This window comes from Drosophila virilis, chromosome 4 (assembly GCF_030788295.1).
Source record: "Drosophila virilis strain 15010-1051.87 chromosome 4, Dvir_AGI_RSII-ME, whole genome shotgun sequence".
Classification (NCBI taxonomy): domain Eukaryota; kingdom Metazoa; phylum Arthropoda; class Insecta; order Diptera; family Drosophilidae; genus Drosophila; species Drosophila virilis.
The window spans coordinates 26,764,834-26,791,292 of NC_091546.1; the positions used below are offsets into that span (position 1 = coordinate 26,764,834).

The following is a 26,459-nucleotide window of genomic DNA, read 5'->3' on the forward strand; positions in this document are numbered from 1 at the left end:
CAATATTAGTTTTTACTTTCTATCGATAGTCTACTACTTTGTTTTTTTTTTAATTTCGATGTGCTTCCGATAATTCTTAGTTGTAAAACGCTCATCACAATGAATTTACTCAGATGACACTGTTACATTTCCAATGCAGCTATAGGCCAACAATTATCGAGAAGCCTCGAAATATGTTCTTATTACGAATACGTCTACTTCGGCGTCCAGTCAGCTATCGTTTTTCATAAGTAATGATTATTCGAAGTAGTTTTGCAAGGCGTTGAAATTAAGGAAAATAATTTACGAAGCGTTCGGAAATTTTTTTGCAACATTTTGCAGAATATTTAACATCTGACATGGCGCTATGATACGTAGCAGTGCACAAGCAAAACATTGCAGGCGTCAAAAGGCTGCGTGTCCCTATTCATATATTGTTTTAAATTCCTTAAAAAAGACCATATCAACTTTAGCAAAACAAATTCGTTCATTTTTTAAAGTTTTAAGCGCATTGCTAGTTGGTCAGCATAAACTAAATATGCACAAATGGCTCGTAAGGCAGCAGAGTTGTTAAAAGCCGTTTAACCAAATTAATCAAAAAAAAAAAATGTTTTCCGATTATTGTTACCAGGGATGGTTACTTATATTTTTCCGCGAATTGGTGCATGGTGCTGTTAATAACAGCAAGCCCATAGTTTTGTGTTCGCTGTTATGTTAGGAGTAACATTTATATATTTTATCGTACGCGTTGCCGCTCATTTGTCTTTACAAAGTGCAGAACAAAATGCTCAATTTAGGAACAGATGACGCATTATATATAAATGAGGATAAGAAAAATCATCGAGTATCTATATCAAAACCAATGCCATGTCGTCTATGCCATTCACGCGTGACACTGACGGCAGAATCGCCAAACATTTACGAAGCTACCGTGGATTTTGTTAAAGAAGGATGTGAAAACGGTGAAGGCGAAAAGCACTTAATAGTCGATGCGTGCCAAAGTGTCTGGGGTGTTAAGTATGAGCGCCATGAGTGTTTACCGGAACGTATTTGTGTACGCTGCCTGGAAATGCTCAAGGACTTCTACGAGCAGCGCCGGTGCATGCAACAACGTGAGGCTGAGCTGCAGCAAGATTTGAAAAACATTATTTCTCTGGATGCCAAGTACCGACCGGGTCTGAATGGCAATCCCGGCGTGTTTGAATTCGAGGAAGGCGAAGAAGGCTGCGTCATTGTCGACGTGGATCCAGATCAGCTTTGCGAGACCAGCGATGACGAATTCTTAGGATCCGATGGCGAGGCTGACCTTGACGACGAGGAGTGGGACGAAGAGGATGAAGAGGAGCCTCAAAATGATGAAGATGTTGATATGCCGCTCGGCATGGATGCAGCTCAAATGGCGCTCATGCAAGCACACCAAACTGCAGATGCCAGTGCCACAGTAAATCCACATCCCAAGAGCGCCTTTCTGTGTCAATACTGCGATCTGGCCTTCACACTGCAGCCAGACTGCCAACAGCACGAGCTGGGATCACACGACGTCTCTGCCCCCTTCAGCTGTAATTACTGTCAGCTGCGTTTGAGTACAAGACCTGCTCTTATTGCGCACATCAAGGAGTTGCATGATGCTGAGCGGCCGTATGTATGCGCACTGTGCAGCAAAGGATTCGTTCGACGTTCAGACTTGAAGAAACACACAATTGTTCATACTGGCGTGCGGCCCTTTTCGTGCCACGTCTGTTCCAAAAGCTTTTCACGCAATACCAATCTAACCAAGCACTTGCGTATCCACAGCAGTATAAAGCCGTTTGTTTGCCAACAATGTCCGCGTTCTTTTCAAACTCCGCTAGAGCTGATGAAGCACACGCGCTCTCATGCCGAGGTCAAGCCCTACCAGTGCGGAAGGTGTCCGGCTTCATTTGCTCGCAAAGACAAGCTATTATTGCACCAGCAAGTGCACCTTAAGCGTGACGTGGAGCAACAAAATCAAAATGTGCGCATAAACATGACGGCGCCGCTGGAACAAATGCAGCTTCCATTACATCCCTACGTGGAAGCCGATGTATCCGTGCAGCAGCTTCCCTTCGCCTATCAACAACAGACGCCGTCGCAACCAAAGAATAAACCACCATCGAAGACATCGCGCAATTTTCGCTGTGATGTTTGCGACAGAGGATTCCAGCGTGAGCGGGATCTACAGCGTCATCGGGCTCTGCATATGGATAGACTCTTTGCGTGTAAGATTTGTGGACAGGGCTTTAACCGGCGTGAACAACTGCAACGCCATGAGTTGGAGGTGCATGGCCCTAGCTATACTTGTGCGATCTGTTGCATCACCTTTCTGCAGCAGACGGAGCTGGAAACCCATCTCAAAGTACACGAGCTACAGCATAGTGTGGCCAAGAGCACACAAGAGGCTTTATTAGCCGCTGCTGCGGTACCGCTGGGTCATCCCATTGGCGAGCAGATTGCTGCCGCCAAGCCTAGCGTACAGGAGCCTGCTCAGATGGCTAGCTTAAGGCCTTCGGCCGCTGAGTTGTCCTTCTATAGCAATATGATACCTACAATGAATCTCGGCTTTTACAGCGAGACACGTCCCGAGGAGCGCAATGGAGTTTGATAAGCTATTATTATAGTTAAGTAAAAAGAATATTGAGCGTAATAAAGGTTGTTCTTATATTCACACTTTGTTAATATTTTAGACTGACACCAACGTGTTGAAAAGTAGATATTCAGTATGGATTCAATTCTTACGGACATTGGCCAAAACCAATATATTTTCCTTTACTCAGTGAACTATAATATTTGGGCATTTGACATTCTGTACCCCATTGAAAAGGGGACGTAGACACCAAAAACTGTATATCATACGCAGATTAAGTGTTACTAATAAGATTTGGAATAAGAAATTGAATTTGTATACTCTGAACAGTTAATTGTCACAAAATTCGACATATAGAACCGTACAATTTCGCCCAGTGACTACACATGACATTTGAGGATAGCATTTTTACATAAATTTTAACTCGTATTTTATTTGTAATCTTAGGACAATTATCAAATTTCTAAACAAAGGGTATAACAAGATTGCTTGAGCTCCTAATAGTTTGAGCAATGTATATTAAATTATAATTTGTGTATTTAATATTAAATGAATCAAATATTTAAGAATAGTTAGATGTAAGATGTTACATGCTTCTCTGTCAAAGTCAATGTCAAATTACTTACACCTGAGATGTCGTGGGGGAAGGAACAATTTAACAGTTTGTCTCTGGGAACGTTCTTTCAAAGTCTTGCGCAATATTTTGATCGAGTTGACATAGACCACAACACCAGAATGAGTTAGTCTCATCTGCAGAAGCTTATTATGCGGCTCAACACGCCTCACCCCCAACGAGTTAATTGTTTTAGGCCTGTGTTCAAAAGTTTCTGTCGCTTGACTAACAACAGCGCAGCAGCTGCTCCACCTGGGACAACAGCTTGTGTTACTTTCTTGCAGCACCGGTTCCACGGTTTCGTTCGTACATCCTCCGATCAGTTCAGAAGTACAATGCGACGAGTGAAGACGTGATATAAGCGCGATTCGCTGAGAGTGTAAAACAATCTGTGTGCAGATCGCAAGCGTGGGTTCGACTTTTGTTTACTTCTTGGGTTTTCATTTTTTTTCTTCTAAGAAATTATGGAAAATAAATAAAAATGTGTAAATAAATAAAAATAAAACATATTAACCGACGTTTGTATGGGATCGTACGTGCACATCATAAAAAAAAGCATAATCGCCTGTGTCAATGTTTTGTTTCTTATTACAAGAAAATAGCAGAATAATATGAAAATTTGTTGGCCACTTAAGAAACGCCAAATTTGTGAAAATGTGCATTTAACATTAAATATTGAGAAAATATGTACTATATGTGAGAAAAGAGCGGTAAAGTACAAAATAGAAAATTGCAAACAAGCCGAAAAAAAGACATATAGTTACTATTCAAGGCAATTGGCAGGGATACGCATAAGTAGCTTTGAGAATATTTGAGCGAGGGGAAGGCTAAATGGCCTTATGAATTCTTCCCATACCCCGCCCAACAACTTGCCGGTGCAAACAGCTGCCGCGAATCCGTCATCAGCGGATAGAAAAGAAATATCTCATATAGATTTATTGGCACTTTTGACTTTTTATTTTGACTTGTATTACTGGGATTTGGTTTCAATTTCAAGGAACTTTGAGAAAATTCATTTGAGACGCATTTGATACTCAAGCTTGCTCGATGGACAACGCGGGTCAAAGAATGCTCAGGCGAAGTTCGTCTTCAAACTTATTTTTAGATCCCTTCTTTAGAACATAATCAATATGGGTTTCAGAATTTATGGAAATTCCACCAGCAAACGTGAAAATTTGGCGAAATCTTTACAGCTTTTTTGTTCACCATGGTCTCTTAGTGAAAATTTATTTGTCAGTTCCCTTTATTTTCCATAGCTAAGGGCAATTGAAGAACGTTAATTTACCGACTTACTCGATCGATCTTACTACAAGATTAACCTGGGCGAAAAACGTTGATTCCCACATAAGATTCTTTTATTCAACTAGTGGTAGAGTTCACAATGGTACGGGTGGATTTAAGTTTTCCAAGAGCGGAAACTGGGTGAAAAAGTAATACCTTCTAGGCTGGGAAAGGCCCGCTGCATATTTATTTAAGATTGTCCATCCAGGGACTTATACGACCTTTAAAAATATGTACCTTGGATTGTATGGTATGCTGTCGCACAGTCAAAGATTGTTGTTCTCTAGGCAAGATTATCCGATTTGAAGACTCAAGTGAGTTAGCCCCATTCGCAACATTGTTTATTGTAATTGTGGTTTGTCGATCGAATATATCAATGTCAGTCAGACAGCCTGTGGATGTTATTTGGCGAATCGTTTTCCATATTTAATTCTGTTTCTTTGAGAGAAATGTAATAAGATGAATGCACAAGTCTGTCTGCATTCACATGAAACGAGCCACAAGAGCCTCGTTTCACATCCGTTTTGCATGTAGTTTGATCAGCTTCAACAATTCACTTTCTTCTGCCTCTGGCTGCTTTTTGTCTTTTGTTTTTTTTTTTTTGGCTAATGTGTGTGTGTTTTTGTCCAAGACAATGCAATGCTACAGATAACACCCGTGCAGGCATACGTATGTTACATATGTATGTAAGGTGCACAGTTGTTGCGTTCCACTTGGCTGACAGTCTGGAGTCCGACAGAAAGACCAGGTTTTCATCATATTCGTAGTTAGTCGTCGTCGACGCCGTCATCCGTTTACTGTATCATAAACATTTATGCCAATTTTTTTTTCATTCGCTGGTTTTCGCGTACTCGGAAACCTGTTTCCTGTGATATTTTGAGGTATGTATTTGCCTGGCACGACATTTGCTCCTGCGCTTCCAACGTGCCCCAAAAGACGCTGACACTGACTGTGCATCTGCGGATCTGCGGATCTGCCGCTCTGTCGTTCGATGTGGCAATGTCGACTCACTTCATGTCGTCACGCGATCTTCAATTCGTTCATTAATTCAGTCAGCATACGGCTGGCCGCTGGGGTAGGCGTAGAAGTAGCTGGAAGTGTTAATTAGTTGTTAGTCGCTGCCTTGAGGTATGCACAGGTATACATATACAGTCAAGACAGGCGTTAAAGATTTATATGGGAACTTGTGCCAAATTGTGGGTGGGTGTCGTTTATATGTAACTACGTATTACGGTACTAACGAATACTTTGCATGCTTCTTTCTAACGAAAAGGTAAGATGGCAGATATTAATTTGATTATCTGGCGTGCATTGATTGCTTGGCTTACATGAATTGCGGTTCAATTTCCATAATTATTTAAATTTGTCGGGCCGGGAAACAGACATGTGTTGCGACTCGATATTGACATTGAAAATTCCATTTGTTATTCCGCAACTGAGAACTCTGGCTGCTGTCTGACAGCGAAGACAAGGTAAAAAAATAAAAAAAAAATTAGTGGAAGGTGCATCCCAAGGCTTTGAAATAAATTCCTGCGTGCAACTGCCTGCGCCTGACAATTGCAGCCTGGGATGCGATCGTGAATGGGAATCGGAATGCGAATGTGAACGCGAAGAGCCACAGACTTGAAAATCAAAGATGCGCAGGTAATGCCTAACCCGAGGGCATATCAGCTCAGCTCATGCAAACTACACTTGCTTTCTGCGCTTTATTCCCGCTCAATTGTTGTGGGTGTACAGCTTACACACAAATGTTTATGGCAGCATCGGGGAGCATGGAGCATTAATGCGTCTCCTAGGCAGGCTCAGCAAAAATTGAAAGCCCATGCTTAGGTCTTGCTGGTCACGACATTTTCAATTTGGCTGCAAGCGTTTAGACTCTAGCTAAATATGGTTTTGCTGTTGGCCATATCACAACTGCAAATATCCTAATCATGAAGTCCATTTTGGGTAGGTAGGTGTTGATTGATTAGTCTAAACTATCTGTGGCATTTACCCCTTATTAGGAAGTGCATTTTGATTAATATCGCTTGGTCAAGAATCCCCAACCACACTATCGATCACACATAACTGGTTGGCGTCTCTGGCCTGGGGCCAGGCTATTTTTAAGGTGGAGGTCAAATTCCTGGCAACAATTTGGTGTATACATTTCGATGTTAGCCGCCTCGTGTGACTCGCAATTGCCAATTCATAAAGAGATGCTTCAGCGGGAACGACAACTGCAATCGTATTGACATGCATCTAATTGTTTCAAGCCTTTTACTGCTAACTGATTCAGTGCGAACGTAGATGGTGATGGCAAGTTTTTGTGGCCTGCTGCACTTGTTGGCATCCGACTGGACGCTCATCTCATCTCAACACATCACATCGCATCGCATGGCGTCGCATCGCTGTCATGATATTACATAACTCTGGCACGGAAAGAAATTTAACGCAATTGCTGTATTTGGAGTCCTACTCAAATTAAGAATTTGCTCAGATCAAATCGAAATGCATCTCAGCTGTCAGCCTTGTTGGGCTAATGCAATCAAACTCCGATTAAAAGTTTTTGTCTGTCTGTATTTCCGCCTTCGGGTAAACTCCCACATAAATAGACGCGCAACTCGGTGTTAAAAACGAGCTGTTTCCGTTTCCTGTGCAACCACACCGATGACTCTTATATATATTATTTCTGTCTTACTATCCGACTGCCATTCTTTACTGTTCACTCCGGACATCGCTGTGAAGGGCTCCGCGCCAAGTGCTCGTATTAATTCTTATTACCAGAAACGTGATGATATTTGCAATGTTCTCGTATTTAAGTTTCGCTGCAATGTTCGATACAAATGGGAATATATATTAAATATATTTTCCATGATGTATTCATTGCTGCATTGGGGTTAATCTAATCCACCATCTGAGTTTAATTACCATCCTGAATTTCGAACCAGTTTCTTCGGAATTTCAGAAGGCCGGGAAATGCCGTACTCGTTCCATGTTTTTTGTTTTAAATCTTAAACATCAATTTTCCGCTCATTTCCCATTCTAAATCAACACTCCACGTCCAAAGTTATATTTCACTGAAATATTTTAAAATATGTTAGATACTTCGAATAAAGAATGAAAAGTTGGAAGCAGTTGTTTTCGCTTATTTTATTCAACCTTTGATCAGAATAATTTTTTTCCTACTGGTTGAATTTTGCAAGTGTGTAAAATACGTATCAAAGCATGAATAAAGATTTTTGAAAACGATTTTCAATCTTTAAATTTACCACATTTGCGTATATAGGCACATATTCATTTAGTTCTTATGTAGAGAATATAAGTTTGAAGCCGATCGTAAAAAACATACAACTGTGCCAAACAAATCCTTAAATCGCATATTTCAGCTTGGAAGAGAGGATTCTGAGAAAAGTGTTTACATAAAGAACCTTTTATAAATAACCTTGGAAATTAATCTGAACCCGAAACTTCACCCAACTGGAACAAGCAAGGTTGTATTTTCCGAAAAGTGTGAACACCTACTCAAATAAATTTGTACATAAGTCTTTGAAAATTGTACATATATGTAAAGACATAGCTGGTAGTAGTTAGCCAACGGAAACAACTGTCTGTTTGCTATATGACAATCAGGACTAAAATAAGAGAGAATATCCTTGCTGAGAGTGTCCGATTTAGCGATACGCTGTATCAATCTATTTGATCCAGTCTTCCAGTCTCCAGTATTTTTAAGACTATACGAATTGCAAAAAATAAAAACTGAAAGTTTCATCAAGATCGGGGCAAGAAACACAGAAGTTATTAAGGAAGACGTGTGGTTATAACTTTGGGTATGGATGGGGTGTGGGCAAGTAGTTGGGTTGACAACTCCGGCAGGGAGAACTTACTCTATTTAAAATTTATTTTTATTAATGCTAATACATACCTCTACTAAGTGAGTCGATAAACAAGCATGCAAGGACTGCAGTTGTTGTTGGTAGCAGAAGGCTTAGGGTATGCCCTAGTCGGGCACTTTCGACTAGAACACTCTTGCTTGTTTTTTATATATTTTTTATTTATTTATTTATTTATATTAAAAATGTATTATATGGTGGCTTTTTATACTTTTTTTTTAATGTGCTGCTTTATAAAATTTGCCACAGCAAGAAGAGAGGGTTAATTTTTAGGCATTTTAAACATGTAGGGGATATATGGTATAAAAGCATTGCAATGCTATCACAAGGCTTAGGGCTGAGTTTCATTGAGTTAGACTGCATCGTCTGCCGACTTGATTTGTAAAAGTATTTCTCAATGTCTAGCTGGGGCCTGGAGCCATTGCCGAGAAGTGAGCAACTAAGGAAATAGCCGGCTCTGGCGAAACAACCAGCTATTAATCAAAATCTCTTGATCTGCGCGAATGTCTACACTGAGAGAAAAGACGGCTGGAACAAGGCTATTCTACTGTGCCCAGCTCTAATTGGGTCAACAAATATTTTGACAAGTGTGGTGTTGGCGGCAGCCCACCATGATGGACGACGCCAGGCTATGGAATCGATGGCAGTTCCAGACCAGGCCAGGCCAGCCCAGGCCAGGCCGCAGCCATGATGCTGTTGTTCTATTAGACATGTGTGCCTGGCCTGTGTTGGACTACGGCTAAATCGCGGTAAATCACAAAAGCCAGGCACGAACTGGCTACACGACTCCAACAGATTCCAGTGCGAAGGCGGTCCAAGAGAATAGCATGCGCCCTTGGCTCTTTATTAAATTAAGTTAAATCATGTAATTTCCATGTAGCAAGTCAAAAGGGCAATGAATCGCCATCGCCCAAGAACAGGCTCCGATGATAATAATGGGGCGGGGGCAAAAAGCGCTGCAGGAGTACTTTACTGTACCCTGTGATTACTGATCACTGATCACTGATTTTCTTATTGGGAAACTTTTCTGCTGGCCCACAAATTGATTGTAAATGTTTGCCCAATCCGGCTAAATACTCAGGAATTTCAAAGTCTCTCTTGGCAATAAATTTATATGTATCTAAGCCGCAGCGCTGATTTGTTGTTGCCAACGTTAGCACAAATGCAAATTAGTTGGCATCGACACATGACCAGGGCCAGGGCCACATTGTCTTGTTGTGCATCAACCTTAACTCTAGCTGGGCAAGAGTGGACCAAGACGACGACCTATAACAGCGTTTACGTTTTAGGTTTCTTCTCTGAGCTAAAACTTTTATCGCTCTCGTTGTTTAGAATAAATAACCTCAGCTAAGGGGGCCCAGTGGCATTCGCGAGGTGGCGACTACAGACCTCGGCCACAGAGGCCTGCCTGGCTGCATATTTATGAGACTTATTTTAGTTTATGCGATTTTTCTAGCTGATTCTGTTACGTTCTTATAATAGACAGCCAATGCTACCGCTCACCGATTCTTGTTTTTTAACTGTCTTAAAAAACTAATCGCAGTAGCTAATCATATTTATGCTCTTACTAATTTAAATAAATATGCCTGGCCCTACTTGTCAACTGAATTGTTATGAAGAAATACAAGAAATTCCCTACTGCTTTTTACTTCTACTTCGTTTAAATTGTTTTGCTTTAATTGCACAGTAGAAGAAACTTTTCTTTTCTTTTATTCTGTTTGAATTTATCCAAAAGACATATTTTCTAATTTAAATTAAACAAGGTTGATTTAGTCAAGACTGCCCGACCTAGGAGATACCCTACCAAAACTGGAAGCACCTCATGGTATAGGTAAAAAATATTTGTTTATTTATTAACCAATGCTGGTTGCTTTCACGCTATCTTTTATTAAATAACAGCTTAAATAATTCGTAACTAAACTGAAAATATGAAACCTAAGAAAATATAAATAAAATAATTTTAAAGAAGGAATTCGTAAAACTTATGCTTAATCCAAGTAGTATTGACAGAAAACTCGAAGAGCATTTCAGCTTTTAGATTTTTATTAATTTAATTATTTATATATTCATTCATTTCAGTAAAAAATTCCTATAATTATATTATTTAAAAAATCACTCTTCTATCTATTTTTTGTGTGTAATTTTTTACTTCGATCGAACTCTCATTTATTTCACACAGAATACAATTTTAATTCAATTAAAAAATTAAAAAAAAAAAAACAAGTAAGAGTTTCTAGTCAGGAGCTCCCGACTAGGGGAGCAACATCAAATGCATGTATATATTTTATTTTAGAAGCTATATGTCGGACGGACGGACGGACAGACAGCCGGACATGGCTAGATCGACTCGGCTATTGATGCTGATCAAGAATATATATACTTCATGGGGTCGGAGATGCTTCCTTCTGCCTGTTACATACATTTGGATTTCGCACAAAAAAAAAAACAAAAACCCTAGAACTATACGATTTTAAATTTATTTTCCTATATATCAAGTAATGTCAATAATATTAAGCATTAAACTTGCCACGGGCAAGGCCGGGGAATACCCGCGTTATTTATATTACAAAACACAAGTTTTAATTGGTTTAGTCGGCTGGTTTAAAGGCAGTTTAAGAATAGCTTTCGAGGTGTCAGCTGTGCAGATCTCTCAGCACACAGCGCTCGCCCATATTAGGTAACCGCCATAAGAAACAACAAGAATGTGGAAGTGACTCAGATATGAGTGAGTTTCTGAGTTTAGCTTTCTACGAGTACTCAAACGGTGCCGCCCGCTGTGTTGACACTGAAAAATGCCTGCGGCTCGTGGTGGCCACATGGGCATCCACAGCGCATCCACACTTGCAACATTTTATGACAATCATTTAAGTTAATTGCGGAAAGCAAGAGTTCCCCCGTTACGTAGCTGAGAGGTAAGGCCACACGGAAAGCCAAGAGAGACCACACCAAGCTCCTTGGCAAAGTGTAGGATAAATATTGTGTCTCATTTCCATTGGCAACTCATCCATCTGCCGCAGCCTGCCGCCTTTGCCTTCGTTCTATGTCAGATATCTGAGAGGCGAACAGCTGTGACCAGTTTCTTCATCTCCGTTGCCGTCGCCGACTCCGTCTCCGTCTCGGTCTCCGTGGCCGTCACGCATAGTAAAAGGCATTAGCGTCCGTGTCTGTCACCTTCGTCATGGTCACGCTAATCGAGGTAATCGCCTGCGCCAATAAACTGACAGGTTTATGGGCGTGCAGGCGCAGAAGCAGACGCGGAAGCCACAGACCAATAGCCACCGAGGAGACTAGCTGAGAGCAGGAGCCAGTTGGACACTTGATTTAAAAGCAATTAAAATGCGAATTGATGTTGCGATTGATTTCGTTCGTATTCAACTCATTTGTTGCAGATATCTTCGGTTAATGGGTCACGCAAGATGATGATGCTATGTTGCTGCCGGACCAGACGTACGCCGACTATGTGGACCGACATTTGACCAAGCCGGGCTTCAAGAGCTCCAGCACCAGCAGCAGCAGCTACGACCGTACCGCTGATTTCTTTGAGAATATACCCGACTTCGTCGGCGCATCCCTGCCGGCCTTTCTCTACAGTCCACAAAGCAAGCGACAGCCTGCAGATGCGGACCATGGAGGCACACCGCAGACCCTGCGCACATCCCATTCCAGTGGGCCTGCTAAGGAGCAGAGCGAGACTTCGACCAAGAGCGATAACTGCGACGATGTTTTGCGGCTCTGCGAGGACTTTCTCTGTCGGCATCGCATGCGCCCCGATTTCTTTTGCCAATACCACAAGGCACTCAGGTGGGTAATACATATATCCAAATGTAATTTCCTGGTAAGAGTTCTGTGCTTTCTTAGCTCAACCACACCGTCGCCTAAGCAGAGCAAAGCTTCGCCAACCGTGGACAAGGCAGAATGCTCTGCGGGCTTAAGTGCTTCCAGGGAACTGGAATCCTCGGTGCTATCTGGTAATAACATCAATGATGTGGTCGAACGATTCACAAAGTTCTCAGCTATTTACACACTCCCGGTTGCCAGGCGAAGGAAAACATGCACTAAAACCACAGGAAATATAACCGGTAAGCTACCATCACTTTTAAGTAAATGCACAAGAATGTTAGTTAATTTGCATCTGTAACAATTCAAAGGTAACTTTAAAATATACAGATCAAGTATCATTCAAAACCATCTCCTCGCTTCGCTCTTCTAGTCGGGAAATTCCGACTAGGGCATCCCCTGAACACCCTCGTCTACCAGCTCGCGCAACGCGCTTGTTTGCTTTAGCAGTAATTTAAATAAATTAACAAAAACAAAATAGTACCCCCAACAGGATTCGAACCCGCAACATACCGCACAACTTGCAATCGCCTCCACTCAACGGCAACACCACCAATTGAATTGCTGGCGATGGAGTTCAATGAAGATCTTATTGTACCATAGTATTTTTTATATTTTCAAAAAGTCAATTGCAATACAAATTGATTTATTTACTTGATTTATAGCTCTTGTCACTTACGAACAACTTATTTTCTTTTCTAATATTTATCAAGCCCAGCATTACGAGCTTCAATTTTATCATATATCTGCAAGCCCATATTGCAAATGCCCCAGGGTATTAAATATAAGTCTTTATTTTATTTATTTTATTATTTTAATTTAAGCTAGCATGCTGAGCTTATTGATACATTTTTTGGTTACCTTCTGTGATAAAGAGGCACGCTAATAATCGGGAAAAAAGTTGAGAGGTGAATCAGATTTTTAGCAAATGCAGACCTCCTTGGTGGAAGATGCGATTCAAAGATTTTTTAGGGGAATTGTCTAATTGGCTTTACTTACGAAGCACTAAATAAAAATAAAAATAAATATAAATTAAAATAAAAACAAATTTCACCAGCAACTATTGTTTACCATGGGATCAAAACATTTTCAGAGATTATTGTGAAAATTTATTTCAGTAAATTGACCGCTCTTGAATGGAAAATGTGGGTCGAAAGTTTAATGAACTAAAGTTTATTTTACAAGCTTGAGGTCCTCACCACAAGACTAACATGGACAGAAAACGTTGATACCCACTTTTGCTTCTTTATTCGATAGACTTTAAGCGTTCTTTTAACTAGCATGTAAAATGATGAAAGGCGGGAACGAGGTGAAAAGATATTTTTTAAAGCATACAACTTGCCACAGTCAAGACTCTAGGTTATTAATATAAATTAATGAAAAAAGCGCAAAGCGAAAAGTTAAATAAAATGTATTGCTTATTATCTGAGAACATATATGGAATTTAAAGTAACCAGTATTTTTTATAGATGATTTACATATTTAGCTTTTCTAAGTATTTAGTATTTAAGTCGATGCTGCACAGCATTTTAAAATTTATCTTATTTTCTATTTGTGCAATGTAAAAGTATTTTCGCCACAGCCTGCAGAATATGCTAGAAACAATAATGACGTTTTCGTTTAAATTTACTTAAATACATATTTAATTGTTGGGTGCCTTATTCGCTTTAATGAGATCCGCATTTGGTATACTTGCAGCGAATTGGGTGTTTGAGGCTGTGGTGCAGCGAAATTAGCTTGCGGTGGCGAGAATAAATACCCAAGGGTTACCATACCAGCTGAAACTGGTCTTCGGCTTATAACTTTGTGCAGCGAGCTGGTGTATGTCTAGGATAAACTATTTTCCAGGCGTTATTTCAACGTTTTTTATGATATTTTTGTGAAATGTTCAAATCTATTCATGCAAGGACAAAGTCTTACTGGAAATCTTTATTTAAATAAATAATAATGATGGAGAGCGCAGTAATTATATATTTTTGCGGGAAGACATTATCTTGATCAGAGAATCTGCAAGCCAAATAAATTGCCTCCACTTTCTTTTATGTACGGCTCGCTGAAAATCTATATAAATTCTGTATTAGTTTGGGAAAAGGAGAATCTATCGATATTTTGAAATAAACGTTTTTTATGTATGTTGCTGAAAGTGTATATACATAGATTCGCGTGTTTAGAAAATCGTGTTTGACCTTAAATATGTTGAATAAATTAGCATGTGGCTGTTGTTAGGTGCATTAAATGGCAAACTGCGATGGAAATGATGTGGGAATTATGAAATGCAACATTAACAATAAACAATCAACACTAATTAACACGCGAGAGACCCATAGTTCAAATACTTGACCCCATATTTGAGCACAGCCAGCTCAGACAGAGTAAGTGAGGCTGAAAAAGAGACCTCGGGGCCTTTTACCTGTTTTGTTAAATTTACCTGCGCCAGCACGAGAGCGCCTCGGAGAGCACAACGATCGCTTTTCTACAACGTCCGAGCGGCGTCTGGAGCGGCGCAGTTCCAGCGTTCAGTCTTTGCATTGGCCTGGGAGCGAGCAAGTGAAGTCAACGGCTGTTCGTTTCGCCTCTTCAATGTGCTCTGTGAATGTGGATTATAAGAAAATCAAAGAAATCGAGCGTTCAGTCCGAAAAAAAAAATATCATAAATAAATCGTCCAAAAACAAAACATAGAAGAACTTTCGAAGTTGCTGCTCAATCAAATTGTTTTCTCGCAAGCTGTGTTAATGCGCTGCATACATATATAATACATATATATATATATATATATGCATGTGTATGTGTGTGAATTTATGTGTGTGTGTACCTCGAAGGTATCTAAGCATCTACTCCGAGTTCCAACTCTGCGTGTGCTTGCTGCTGTCTGCGAGCTCAAATTGGTGGTAACTTGTTTTTCACAAAAGCAACAACAACAACAACAACAACAACAACAACAGCAGCAACAAAAATCAACAAAAAATGTCTGCATACAACAAGAAAACAAGCGCGCGCAACTGAGCTACATATATAATTATAAGAAGAATCAATATATGCATATAGAAAAAAAAAAACATAAATAATACGGAGTAGATTCGCACAACTCCGAAAACTATATCGGACTGATTGAGGCAGATGCTTTCCAGTGCTTTGGCTGCTGCCCTTCTGCATTCTTTGCACTCGTTTGTTTGTATTTTGTTGTTTCACTTGCTGCGCAGCCAAAAAAAATTACAAAAAATAAATAAAAATATCCCCAGCAGAGAGACAGTCGTTCACTTCGGGTGTATCGGTATCGGTTCCATGCCCAGTTTGTATGCCGTGCACACTCATACACACACACACACACACACACACATGCATACACACATAGCCACATGCATGTAGACAATCTGGTCAACCTGGACAATGTTTGCCTTCTGTAAGCGTCTCTGCCGAAAACCTGTTCGATCGGGCGTGTTTTGTGCTGTGTATAAGTATACGAAATTATTCAAATAAGAAATATCGTCGTCGCCGGTGCCGACGTAGCACGCTTTTCGTCCTTTTCGTCGTGTGCGTCGCCAAAAGAGAATAATAATAACAATAAAAATAAGGAATACAAATACATCTACAAATACAAATAAAAGCAACGCATTTGAAATCTAAAAACTCGTTTCTGCGACTGCAGCTCGAATTAGTTTGTTTCATTCCTCGCTGGCCACACAAATGTACATCTACGATGGCCACATTGGGCCTGTCAAAAGTTTTCATACTGGATAAATATTTTACGGAATTGCAAAAATTTTGGGAGACCGAGAAGAAGCTGCAGGGTAAGAATCTTTATACAACCAAGTTTGTTTCCTATGTCTTTTGTTCGTTCTACGTTCCCCCACAACTAACATTGCTATAAAAATAATTGTGCAGATTACTTGATTGTTTGCGCAGAGCTTTGAACCCTGCTTGCTTGCAATGTAAAAGTAAATAATTATAGCATAATTAATAATTATAGTATTGGATACGCTTGCGTAACATTCCGCAACTGTACCTTAGTTCCATTATAAGACACATTTTGTTCTGGGCATATCGTATCTGTTGCAGCTCCAGCAGAGTCTGCGATTATTGCAACTATTAGCATAATAAAACAAATTGTCCACATTAAAAACAACTCGATGAACCTATGTGTTGGGCACGTTGTATATAATGCGCAGCTGTATCGCTATAAAGGTGTGTGCTGCTTGGCTTGCAACATATGCCTGCCGCCAGCTACGTCGCATGATCCCCGCGCGCCCATCGTGACCTGTTTTGGTCCCAGGCAATGCCGCCAACACATCCGTTGAGATCTTTAAATGTGGCCGTCGTCGTCGTCGTCGGAGCCAGTTGGTGTTGTTTCTTTTGTGTGCTATTTTGCGAACTCTATGCGAGCTGATTTAAGCTTCTTTGAAAATTACTGGACTTCTACCGATTCGAATTTAAAGTTCTTCTGCATGCAAAAAGTCAAACGAGAAAATAAATTTTTTTCTTTTCATATATATTTGGAATATACGCATAGATGAAACGTTCCTCGACAAAAAAACGAATTTTCATATCTCCAGTCATAGATCACAAATTGGATCTTGAAACATAAAACTTTCTATGAACAGCCTTTAGATAAAAGTTTTAAGTTTTAATATACACAAATTTATAAACAATTTTCACTACTTCACGATATGTTTCTTACATTAATAGTTTAATACATATTTATTTAATTTATTTATACAAACTGGCAGAGAGAGGCTACTAGAAACCTTCTGTTATGCAGACAGAAACACAGACGAAGCTTGTAACAAGTATTCGTAGAAAATATTATTAAATCCATAGACGCTTGTAACAAGCTGCGTCCAAGCGTCTAAGCCAATGCACATAAGATGTATTTCTACAATTAAAATAATAGTGAAAGTAAAATGCTTATTGTTAAGAGTTGAGAGTTAAGAGTTTCAGTTGCCTTTAAGCCCAAACTGGTTTGCTGCCATCACAATATCGAGCTAAGGTTGACACTAATTCGATTTCAAATAACTTTGTAATAATGCTTGTTTTTTAAGTCCCAATTTGCAATCTAATTTCCGCTCTTACTTTTATATAGAAAAAGTTTAGTCCTGATTGACTCACATTTGATAAGAATCAATATCGAAATCCTTATAACTCGTTGGGTTTTTTAAAAGAGTTTAGTTTCAGAAAAGAGACAATAAATTTTGTATAATACACAGAGATTTAAAAGTATTTTACTTTTCAAATAATATTCTCACAGATTAAACCAGTTTCTTTGAAAAAAGGATTCCAGAAACTGAGCAGTAAAAACGGACAAAGTCTAAGACTTTATTAGAACCTGACGACTTCATGAAGAATTTCGATATAGATTCTTATCGATTGCTTGGAATCAGAGAAATTATTTGATCATCGGAAATAAACTAAAGATCGAGGGATTTAGACATTTTGGAGCTATAATTTGAGCTGTTTAGACATATTCGAATGCCATTTTAATGCCCTGCAATGACCGAAAGAAATGATAGCATTTCTCATAGTGCGCGTCTAAGGCGGTGTCTATAATATATTCCTATATAAAAATGTATTCCAATATTCTTAGGCACAAACAGATATGCTCCAGAGGATTCGAGATCAGTTAAAAAACGCAGAAGGTACTTCAGAAGTTAGTTAATGGTCGACAATACATTTACAATAGCCAAATCAAAAACTAATCAGAATACAAATATTTTTGATATCAGTACGAACACGATGCACAAATTTTATTTCTTGAGTAACTATATTATTTTGCATTTTAAATAAGAAAAGAAGGAAAAAACTAGGATTGAAGAAAGTAAAGAAATTTGAAATAGGCTATAGAATGTTACGTTTATAGGGTAAAAAGGGTATGGAAGTACCCTTGAAAAAATTAAATAATTGTCAACGTAGGATAGATTTCAAATAAAATGGTTATCATGCCAAAAAAAATTTCAATTTAGTGTTTGCCGCGAAAATCGAAATGTCTTTGCAAGCGAATGCGGTATCTCCTAGTCGTGCACTCCCGACTAGTACAGTTTTATTAAGTATATGCGTTAAGTCAGAAGCTTATCGGACTGTTAAGGGGAGAGCGAGCCCTTCTTTTATTCACATGGGAAATATTATTAATCACAACAGTTTCTTTCGTCTTGCAGATGCCTCGTCCTCAAATGAGGCAGTGCACCTGCAACAGCGGCTTAAGAGTTTAAGCACCGAGCTGCTGGTCATGCGCAATCGTTTGCATGTGGAGAGTCAGGGGCATGGCCGGGCAGGCGATGTACAGCATCATGGTATTGGAGTAGGCGCTGGTGCTGGCGTTGCAGTTGGTGGATCGAAGGCAGCCAATTATGACTTGAACGCGTCCAGTCCGAACCTGAATCTGGGCACCGGGGGGCTCTCTGCGAATGCATTGCAGCAGCATGCGAACGGTAGCGGCCAGAACAGCCTGTCCAAGGTAAGTTCGTACAAATACACAGAACCACGTACATAGAACGTCTACTGATCAATTGTGTACTTTAATTGCCGTGCAGCATGCGTACAACTACAGCCAGACGCTGCCGAGCAATGCAGGATCCGGCGCTGTCATCTCGGCGCGCAACACGTCCATTCCGCATCCGCTGCCGCACCAGCTGGGTGAGGTGTCCGGCATGGGCCAGAACAAGGGGCACAGCGGAAGTCTGGGCTTTACGGGAACCCTGACGCCCGCATCCCTGCCGCACAGCGTCAATGGCAGATCCAACACGCTGCCCATGCGCTCCTCCGCGGCAAACTCGCTTCCGGCGTCAGTGAATGTGTCTGCGCTTCAAAATAGCCAACAATTGCCATCAACCAAGCATGCCAATCCTTGCCAAAGCGTGAAAACGCTACCATTCGGTTTTGGCTCTGCAACCGGCGGGGCCAAGCAGCAGCAGGCGGCAAACCGTCTGCCCAAGGACATGCAGGATCTGATCCATCTGGCGGGCCCGTTGAACGAGCACGCCGTTATGCACACCCTGCAAGCCCGCTTCAACGAGCAGCGCTACTTTGTAAGTACCCCTTGATATGTCTTCACGGAGTTCTATAGATTCCCTTGTGATACGCTTTTCTTGCAGACGAATGTGGGATCAATACTTCTCTCGATTAATCCATACCTGGATGTTGGAAATCCGCTAACGCTCACTTCTACGCGAGACCTACCGCTGGCGCCTCAGCTGCAGAAGATCGTTCAGGAGGCAGTGCGTCAGCAGAGCGAGACGGGTTACCCTCAAGCCATTATACTGTCGGGAACTAGCGGGGCCGGGAAGACTGCGAACGCCATGCTCATGCTGCGCCAGTTGTTTGCCATTGCCGGCGGTGGCCAGGAGACGGATGCGTTTAAGCATTTGGCCGCCGCCTTTACAGTATTACGATCACTTGGCTCCGCCAAGACAACCACCAACTCCGAGTCCAGTCGCATTGGCCAGTTCATCGAGGTTCAGGTCACGGACGGTGCGCTCTATCGTACCAAGATACACTGTTACTTTCTGGACCAAACTCGCGTTATTCGTCCGCTGCCTAAAGAGAAAAACTATCACATTTTCTACCAGCTACTCGCCGGCCTCAACAGGGAGGAGCGGCAGAAGCTTCATTTGGAGGGCTACTCCCCGGCGAATCTGCGCTATCTCCGCGGCGACATCACTCAGAATGAGCACGAGGACGCGGTGCGCTTTCAGGCCTGGAAAACTTGTCTGGGCATATTGGGAATACCCTTTCTGGACGTGGTGCGTGTCCTCGCTGCTGTGCTATTGCTGGGCAATGTTCAGTTTATCGACGGCGGGGTAAGTAACATATTCTCATACCACATATTGTTTAGACTCTTATATCAATTTAATGGGTACCAAATGCGCAAATATTCTGCAAGTATTCAGATACCAATTCAATATTCGAATTGAGAAAAAATGTGTTAAAATAACAAAAATTGTAGCTTTATGTGAATATTTGAAGTAACAAGGTATTAATATCGTAAATTCTAATATTTAGACACCTTTACTGCTCAATATTTTTTCGAGATATTCCAATAGATGGTGTGTTTTGCTGACGTAGTATTTCGGGCGTGACGCCATCTGTAGCCTTTTCGACTGTTTTGTGAAGTGGCGCCACCTAGTTTTGAACATATATGCTATTATGCTCAGCTGCTTATTCGATTTTTATCCACGCGTTTTGCTTAAGTGGAATGGCGTTCATGCTAGAGTGTCGATCTGTAACGCGGAAGTCGCGAGTTCGATTCGCGCGCAGCCTTAGGTGCTCTTAATTTCTTGCGATGATGATTATTATGGGTAATTTACGTCTGAATTTATTTCGTGTTCGAAATCTGTATATATTACTGAGCAAGAAATTTTATTTTATTACGTTATTGAAAATGAAATAAATCGCGTAAAGAAGGCTTATCTCAAAAAATAAGTAGACAATTTATCTCTATATACAACTACCGCTTGTCCTGACTGAACGAGGGACTACGAGGGTAATCAACGGAGGGTTGACCGGTCCCTTCTTGGTGGAAATGGGGTTCAAAGATTTGGAGAGTGAAGTTTCAAATTCAATGGGGGTCAAAGGCTTTTTGGGCAAAGTTTTAAGTATTGTTCGGAGTGCCCGACTAGGGAATACCATGAATCCTCTGCCACCCAAACACCCAATACCAAACTAAACCACCATTCTACAGCGATCTACATTAGCAATTACAATTCTGCTTATAGAATTCAATGCCTGTGTTATAAAATGAAAGAAACCTGATCTGAACATACTATTCTAGACGCAACATGTCAAATATTGACTCCAAGTATTAAGAGATACTTTTAAAAAGCAGTAAATTCCTGCTAGATCGATTTTTATCGATTGCTTGGAAACGCGTCAAGTTATCGATTAACTCTTAAAGGTTCTAAGATCGACGCGTCCATGCATACGGACAGACAGTCAGACTTGCAGAGAGACGGACATGGATTGTGATGCTAACCTAGAATATATATACTTTATAGGGTCTTCTCCCTGAACAGGTTATCAAAATGTTGCTCAATAAATAATACAATGAAGGTAACGATAGCTCGACGCTGATTACAGCGTAGCTCGTAGTCGAGCACTCCCCGCTAGAGAGTGTTTGTGTTTGTTTGCTGAAAAACTTTTTCGTTGCAACTATCTGCAGTTGGTGCGAATATGAAGAAGAACTTCGGTGGCACTTGCATGCGCAATAATATTCGTTTAACAGCAAACTATTAAGTCTTGAGCATAATAAAGTTTGCTTAAATAAAATTGCCATTAGAGACAGAAAGAAGTGTAGCCATCATTTAATCTGGAATTTTATATATTATTCAAACAAGTTGTTAAAGTAAGCTCTCTGCTTGTCTGTTGCTTACAGGGCCTTGAGGTAGATGTCAAGGGCGAGACGGAACTCAATTCGGTGGCCAGTCTTTTGGGAGTGCCGCCCGCCGCACTGTTCCGCGGACTGACCACGCGCACCCACAATGTGCGGGGCCAGCTGGTGAAGTCGGTTTGCGGGGACGGGGACGCGAACATGACACGCGACTGTTTGGCCAAGGCGCTCTACTGCAGATTGGTGGCGACGATTGTGAGGCGAGCGAACAGTCTGAAGCGTCTGGGCTCTACACTGGGCACCTTGAGCTCGGACTCGAACGAGTCGGTGCACAACCAGGCGGATGCGGCATCGCAGCACACGTCGACCATTGGCGGCGGCAATGCCGGCTCCAAGTCGATGGCAGCTTTGAATAACGCGGTGCGGCATGCCACGGACGGGTTCATTGGCATACTGGACATGTTCGGGTTTGAAGAACCTTCGCCGCACGCTCAGCTGGAGCACTTGTGCATCAATTTATGCGCCGAGACTATGCAGCACTTTTACAATACGCACATATTCAAATCATCGGTGGAGTCCTGCCGGGACGAGGGCATTGTTTGCGAAACCGAGGTGGACTATGTGGATAATGTGCCATGCATTGATCTGATATCCTCGCTGCGCACAGGCCTGCTAAGCCTGTTGGACATGGAGTGCTCGGTGCGCGGCACAGCCGAGAGCTATGTGACCAAGCTGAAGGTGCAGCATCGCTGCTCGACGCGTCTGGAGACACGAACCGCCATGGAGCCGGACGATCCGCGACTGTTTGCCATTAGACACTTTGCGGGTCGCGTGGAGTACGACACTACCGACTTTTTGGACACCAACCGGGACGTGGTGCCGGACGATCTTGTCGCCGTATTTTACAAGCACAGCTGCAACTTTGGATTCGCTACTCATCTATTTGGATCGGAGCTGAAGGCTCTCTATGCCCAGCAGCACGCGCCACGTGGTCTTAGCTTCCGAATCTCACCCACCTCGCATTCCGACTTGCTGAACGGGGATGAGCCTGTCTCCACGCTTACTCAGGATTTTCACACACGGCTGGATAATCTGCTGCGCACCCTGGTCCATGCCCGGCCGCACTTTGTGCGATGCATCCGTAGCAATACATATGAGCAGCCGGGCAGGTTCGATCGCGTAACTGTGGTGCGGCAGATCCGATCGCTGCAGGTCTTGGAGACAGTGAATCTGATGGCTTCAGGCTTTCCGCATCGCATGCGATTTAAACAGTTCAATGCCCGCTATCGAATGCTGGCTCCCTTCCGGCTACTGCGGCGCACCGAGGACAAAGCTCTAGAGGATTGCCAGCTGATATTACAGTACGCCATGGGCATGGAACAGCTGCCCGTGCAGGATGGCTCGGTCACGCTGGCCTGGGCGCCGGGCAAGAGACACGTTTTCATTAGCGAGGGCATTCGCCAGCATCTTGAGCATTTGCGCACGGAGATTCGTAACAAAAGCGCCACCCGCATACAATCCATCTGGCGCGGCTGGTGTTGGCGCAAGAAAATGGGCAGCAGCCTTAAGCGATCCTGTGCCACCGACACCGGCCTAATCTCTGCGCTACCCGCCATCGCCAGCACCTGTGCCAAGCTCGTCAATGCCCACAACAATTCCAATGGCAAGGCAGCCTCAGCAGCTATGGCCGCCCTGGCGGCCGTGGCTACCGCAGCTCCCAATACGGGTAAGATATCTCTGATGGCATATAATCGATCTGCCTCTTACTGTCTTACTGTCTCTCTCCTGCCTGCATTTAGTCTCGCGCCTGTCCGCCAAGTCCACAAATCAAACTACGTGTCTGGGCACCGGAGGCACAGTGACTCGCCCGCGACCCCAGCCCATTGCCGGCACACCACCTCCGGATCCGCACGAGAAATGCGACCAGAAGATTATCCAGCAAACATGTAGTCTCTTCGGACTAGATTTGGTAAGTGTCTCGCAACTCTTTACGAATACCCTTTCTCCAAACTATGAAAACTAGTTTTAAGCGGAAAGAGGCAATAAATTCGTAGCTCCTCTATCGTCATGCAGTTAAATTGTTTTTTCTTTTAAACTTTTTACATATAAACTACACCACTTGCTGGGATTATAACGCTGTGGTTGCCGCCCGCAGGAACGCCCTCCGCCCGTTCCTTTATCACGGGCTTACACCATCACAGCCAATTCAAAGAAGCTGGGCTATCCGCAAAGTCGCATCATGAAAATGAATTTTCCGGAGGATGCACTTGCTAATCCGGCTACAGCCGGCCTGCCGCCGCCAGCCCCAGGTGAACTGCAGCAGCTGAAAAAAGGCGACACCGTAACTGTTGTGGGTGCCTCCAGCGGTCGGGGCCATTTGGTTGTGGAGCACAAAGGCCAAACCTATCACGTGCCCTTTCAGTACATGGAGCTAAGCGGCCAAACAGTTGCCTCTGCCAGCAATGCCGCCAGCAATGCCAACATGACCATATCATCCGCGTTGATGTCGACTGGCCAGTCGAATGGGGTGAAAATTTGAAATCACGCTGATCATGCAGGAGACGCCACTTCAGCGACGGAGACTGTAAATAACTGACATTAGTTTAAGTGCCTAAATTTAAATAATGAATCGCTGAGTTTTGCGAGGACAAACGTATTATGCGTTCCCCAGCGTTGTCCGATGGAGTATTATGTATTTATATTTTTCATATGACAATAGGTTGTAGCTTCCAGTGCCAATCAAGAGAGTTTTTTTTTCCAATAATAATAATCTCTACGGTTTTGTTGTTATATATAGGCTATAAGATACAAACATGTAGTTAGAATAACTCGCTTCTGAAGCCTCTTTTAATTAAGCCCTTATCCGGCTCTCTTCATCATAGCGTGCATTAATAAGGTTTCTCATTGTTGCTCATAGCCTGATTCATGCCCACTTATTCATATGGCAATTTATATAAAAAGTGCTCGATTTAATTTTATCACACATATATTTATTAGTAAGTCATGTTGTGTACATAATGTACTAAGCATCCCACTTCATCCATTAAAGAAATATAAGGACTGTACAACATATTCTGCGTTTATTAAATAAGTAAAATGAGTAATACATATGAGTAGATGAAGTAAAACGAGTACTACATATGAGTCGATGAAGTAAAACGAGTACTAATAAATATGAATGGATGTATTTGAGTTTTCACCATAATAGAAAAGATATTGTGGTTGGTTGAGTTGTCTCACAAATAAAGTAAGCCTTTTTATCCACGCATTTGTGTTTGGCCAATATAAAATTTGATTTGTTATTATCGAACTGTATGAGTCCGCACATATTTATATCATGAGTTTTCTCACTCTTTAATTTGTCGTTTAGCAAGTTTGCACTTGTTCCAGTTGTTAGTGAATAAAATATGTTTCGATTGACGAGGTTATTCAAATCGGTCCAATAGTTAAGGGATTGGTTTAAGTTCAAGCCCACGTTATACAACTCGATATTGTCTTGAAGATTGATTAGATGGGCGTCGAATTGACGACATTTTTCCGCAGCACCAAACCAATTAAAAATATTGATATGCTCGATGTAGTAGTATTTCGGCCCGATTTGTTTAAAATGTTTCGGAATATCCGCTTGAAATGTATCCAATACGCGATGCTCTATATGCACTCTAGTGTTCGAGCCTAAAAATGGACAAGTTTCTTATATTGGCTTTTTTTTAATCAAAAACAATTTCTCTTCAACGTCACCTTCCATTACACTTAGGGATTGGGCAATAATCGACAAAAGTAACAGAATAGTACTTTCCAAAAATATAACATTAATTCTATTATACATTTTAATGCTCAAGTGCAGCTGTCGGAGCTCAGAAACATACTGATTATGAATTAAAATGCCATGGATGATTTATAGGGGCAATTGAGAGGGCCCGTACACTCAATTGAGAGCAAAAGTATAAAGCGCATTCCGATTTGATCAGATAACTTATAGCGTATATATAAATAAATATATATGGTGTTTCGTGATGATATTGAATATGTCAGAACCCGCAGATGGAAGCACTGAATATTTTCTATTGCGTATGCTTCTGGGTTTAAGAGAGCTCGGTGCGATCTTCCGATCTTGTAAGGATTTACCATGCTAAATTTCACTTCATAGCAGAAACGTCGACCTTCTCTTTCCGTTCTCCCTCTAAGGTTTCAAGCTATCAACTGAGCTTCATTGTGAAGGCGAGTCTTTATCATTGTTCGCACGCCAAGTTATTCCTTATTTTCACTTTTCCACTTATTTCCCATTTGTGTGGGAATATGTATGGGTCATTCCACCTAAATTATGTACCAAAAAATTAGAATGAGTCTTCCTCACTTGTGAGGCAAGCTCGGTTTTCAATATCGGTTACCAATTACTTTATTAACTATTTATGCTGGGCGTATCGGAACATGATAATAATACAAATATACCTTTTGTTCCGACTGACTCAAACAAGGAATTACCGTAGTTGCCTTGAATGAGGTTCTTCCTTTGACAAATGCGGAAAAATCAAGAAAACAGTTGTGTGACACTTTTTTGTTTATCATCCAAACGGGGTTAAAAATTTCATTTTCAGAGATCTTTGTTTAAATTCATTTAAGGGCTGTTTCACACTCTTTGGAAAACATATCTCTTCTTGGTGCTGATGGGGGTTGAGGGTTTGGCGGGTGAAGTTCCGGGTTAGAATTATTTTCAAAGGATTTTGATGAAAAATCGCAAAGTCCAAGCCTTGGTGGAAATGGAGATCATAAATGTTCAAAGATTTGTTGGGAGTAGTTTTAATTTCTCTCTGATCTGTGTCAAAGCTATTTTTAAAGCCCAGCACAAAAACTTTATGAACACGTACTTTGGGGTAAAGGCCGATTTTTCGTCAAGTCGGAAAATATATTTAATATGATTTTCGTCAATTTTCTTATCGACCTTAAATTGGTGGAAAATTAAT

At 41.5% G+C, this 26,459-nt stretch overlaps 2 protein-coding genes across 5 annotated transcripts; both read left to right on the top strand.

Moving 5' to 3' along the window:
* Positions 1-663: 663 nt before the first annotated feature.
* On the top strand, positions 664-2,658 carry prg (piragua). Its single transcript, XM_002057535.4, has one exon. The coding sequence runs from the start codon at positions 764-766 to the stop codon at positions 2,597-2,599; it is 1,836 nt and encodes a 611-aa protein (XP_002057571.2). The 5' UTR covers positions 664-763; the 3' UTR covers positions 2,600-2,658.
* A 139-nt stretch (positions 2,659-2,797) lies between these two features.
* On the top strand, positions 2,798-24,565 carry dachs (unconventional myosin-IXb-like dachs). 4 transcript variants are annotated; one of them, XM_070208817.1, is made up of 9 exons: positions 2,798-3,606; positions 11,734-12,145; positions 12,203-12,423; positions 18,329-18,627; positions 18,704-19,198; positions 19,265-19,969; positions 21,541-23,221; positions 23,295-23,464; positions 23,651-24,565. In XM_070208817.1, exons 2-9 carry the CDS (start codon positions 11,772-11,774, stop codon positions 24,032-24,034), a joined length of 4,329 nt encoding a protein of 1,442 aa, XP_070064918.1. In that variant the 5' UTR covers positions 2,798-3,606; positions 11,734-11,771; the 3' UTR covers positions 24,035-24,565. The 4 variants fall into 4 exon arrangements, with proteins under 4 accessions (XP_070064918.1, XP_070064919.1, XP_015025240.1 ...); XM_070208818.1 differs by having other exon boundaries at positions 2,798-3,602; XM_015169754.3 differs by lacking the exon at positions 2,798-3,606 and adding an exon at positions 10,064-10,175.
* The last annotated feature ends 1,894 nt before the right edge of the window (positions 24,566-26,459 follow it).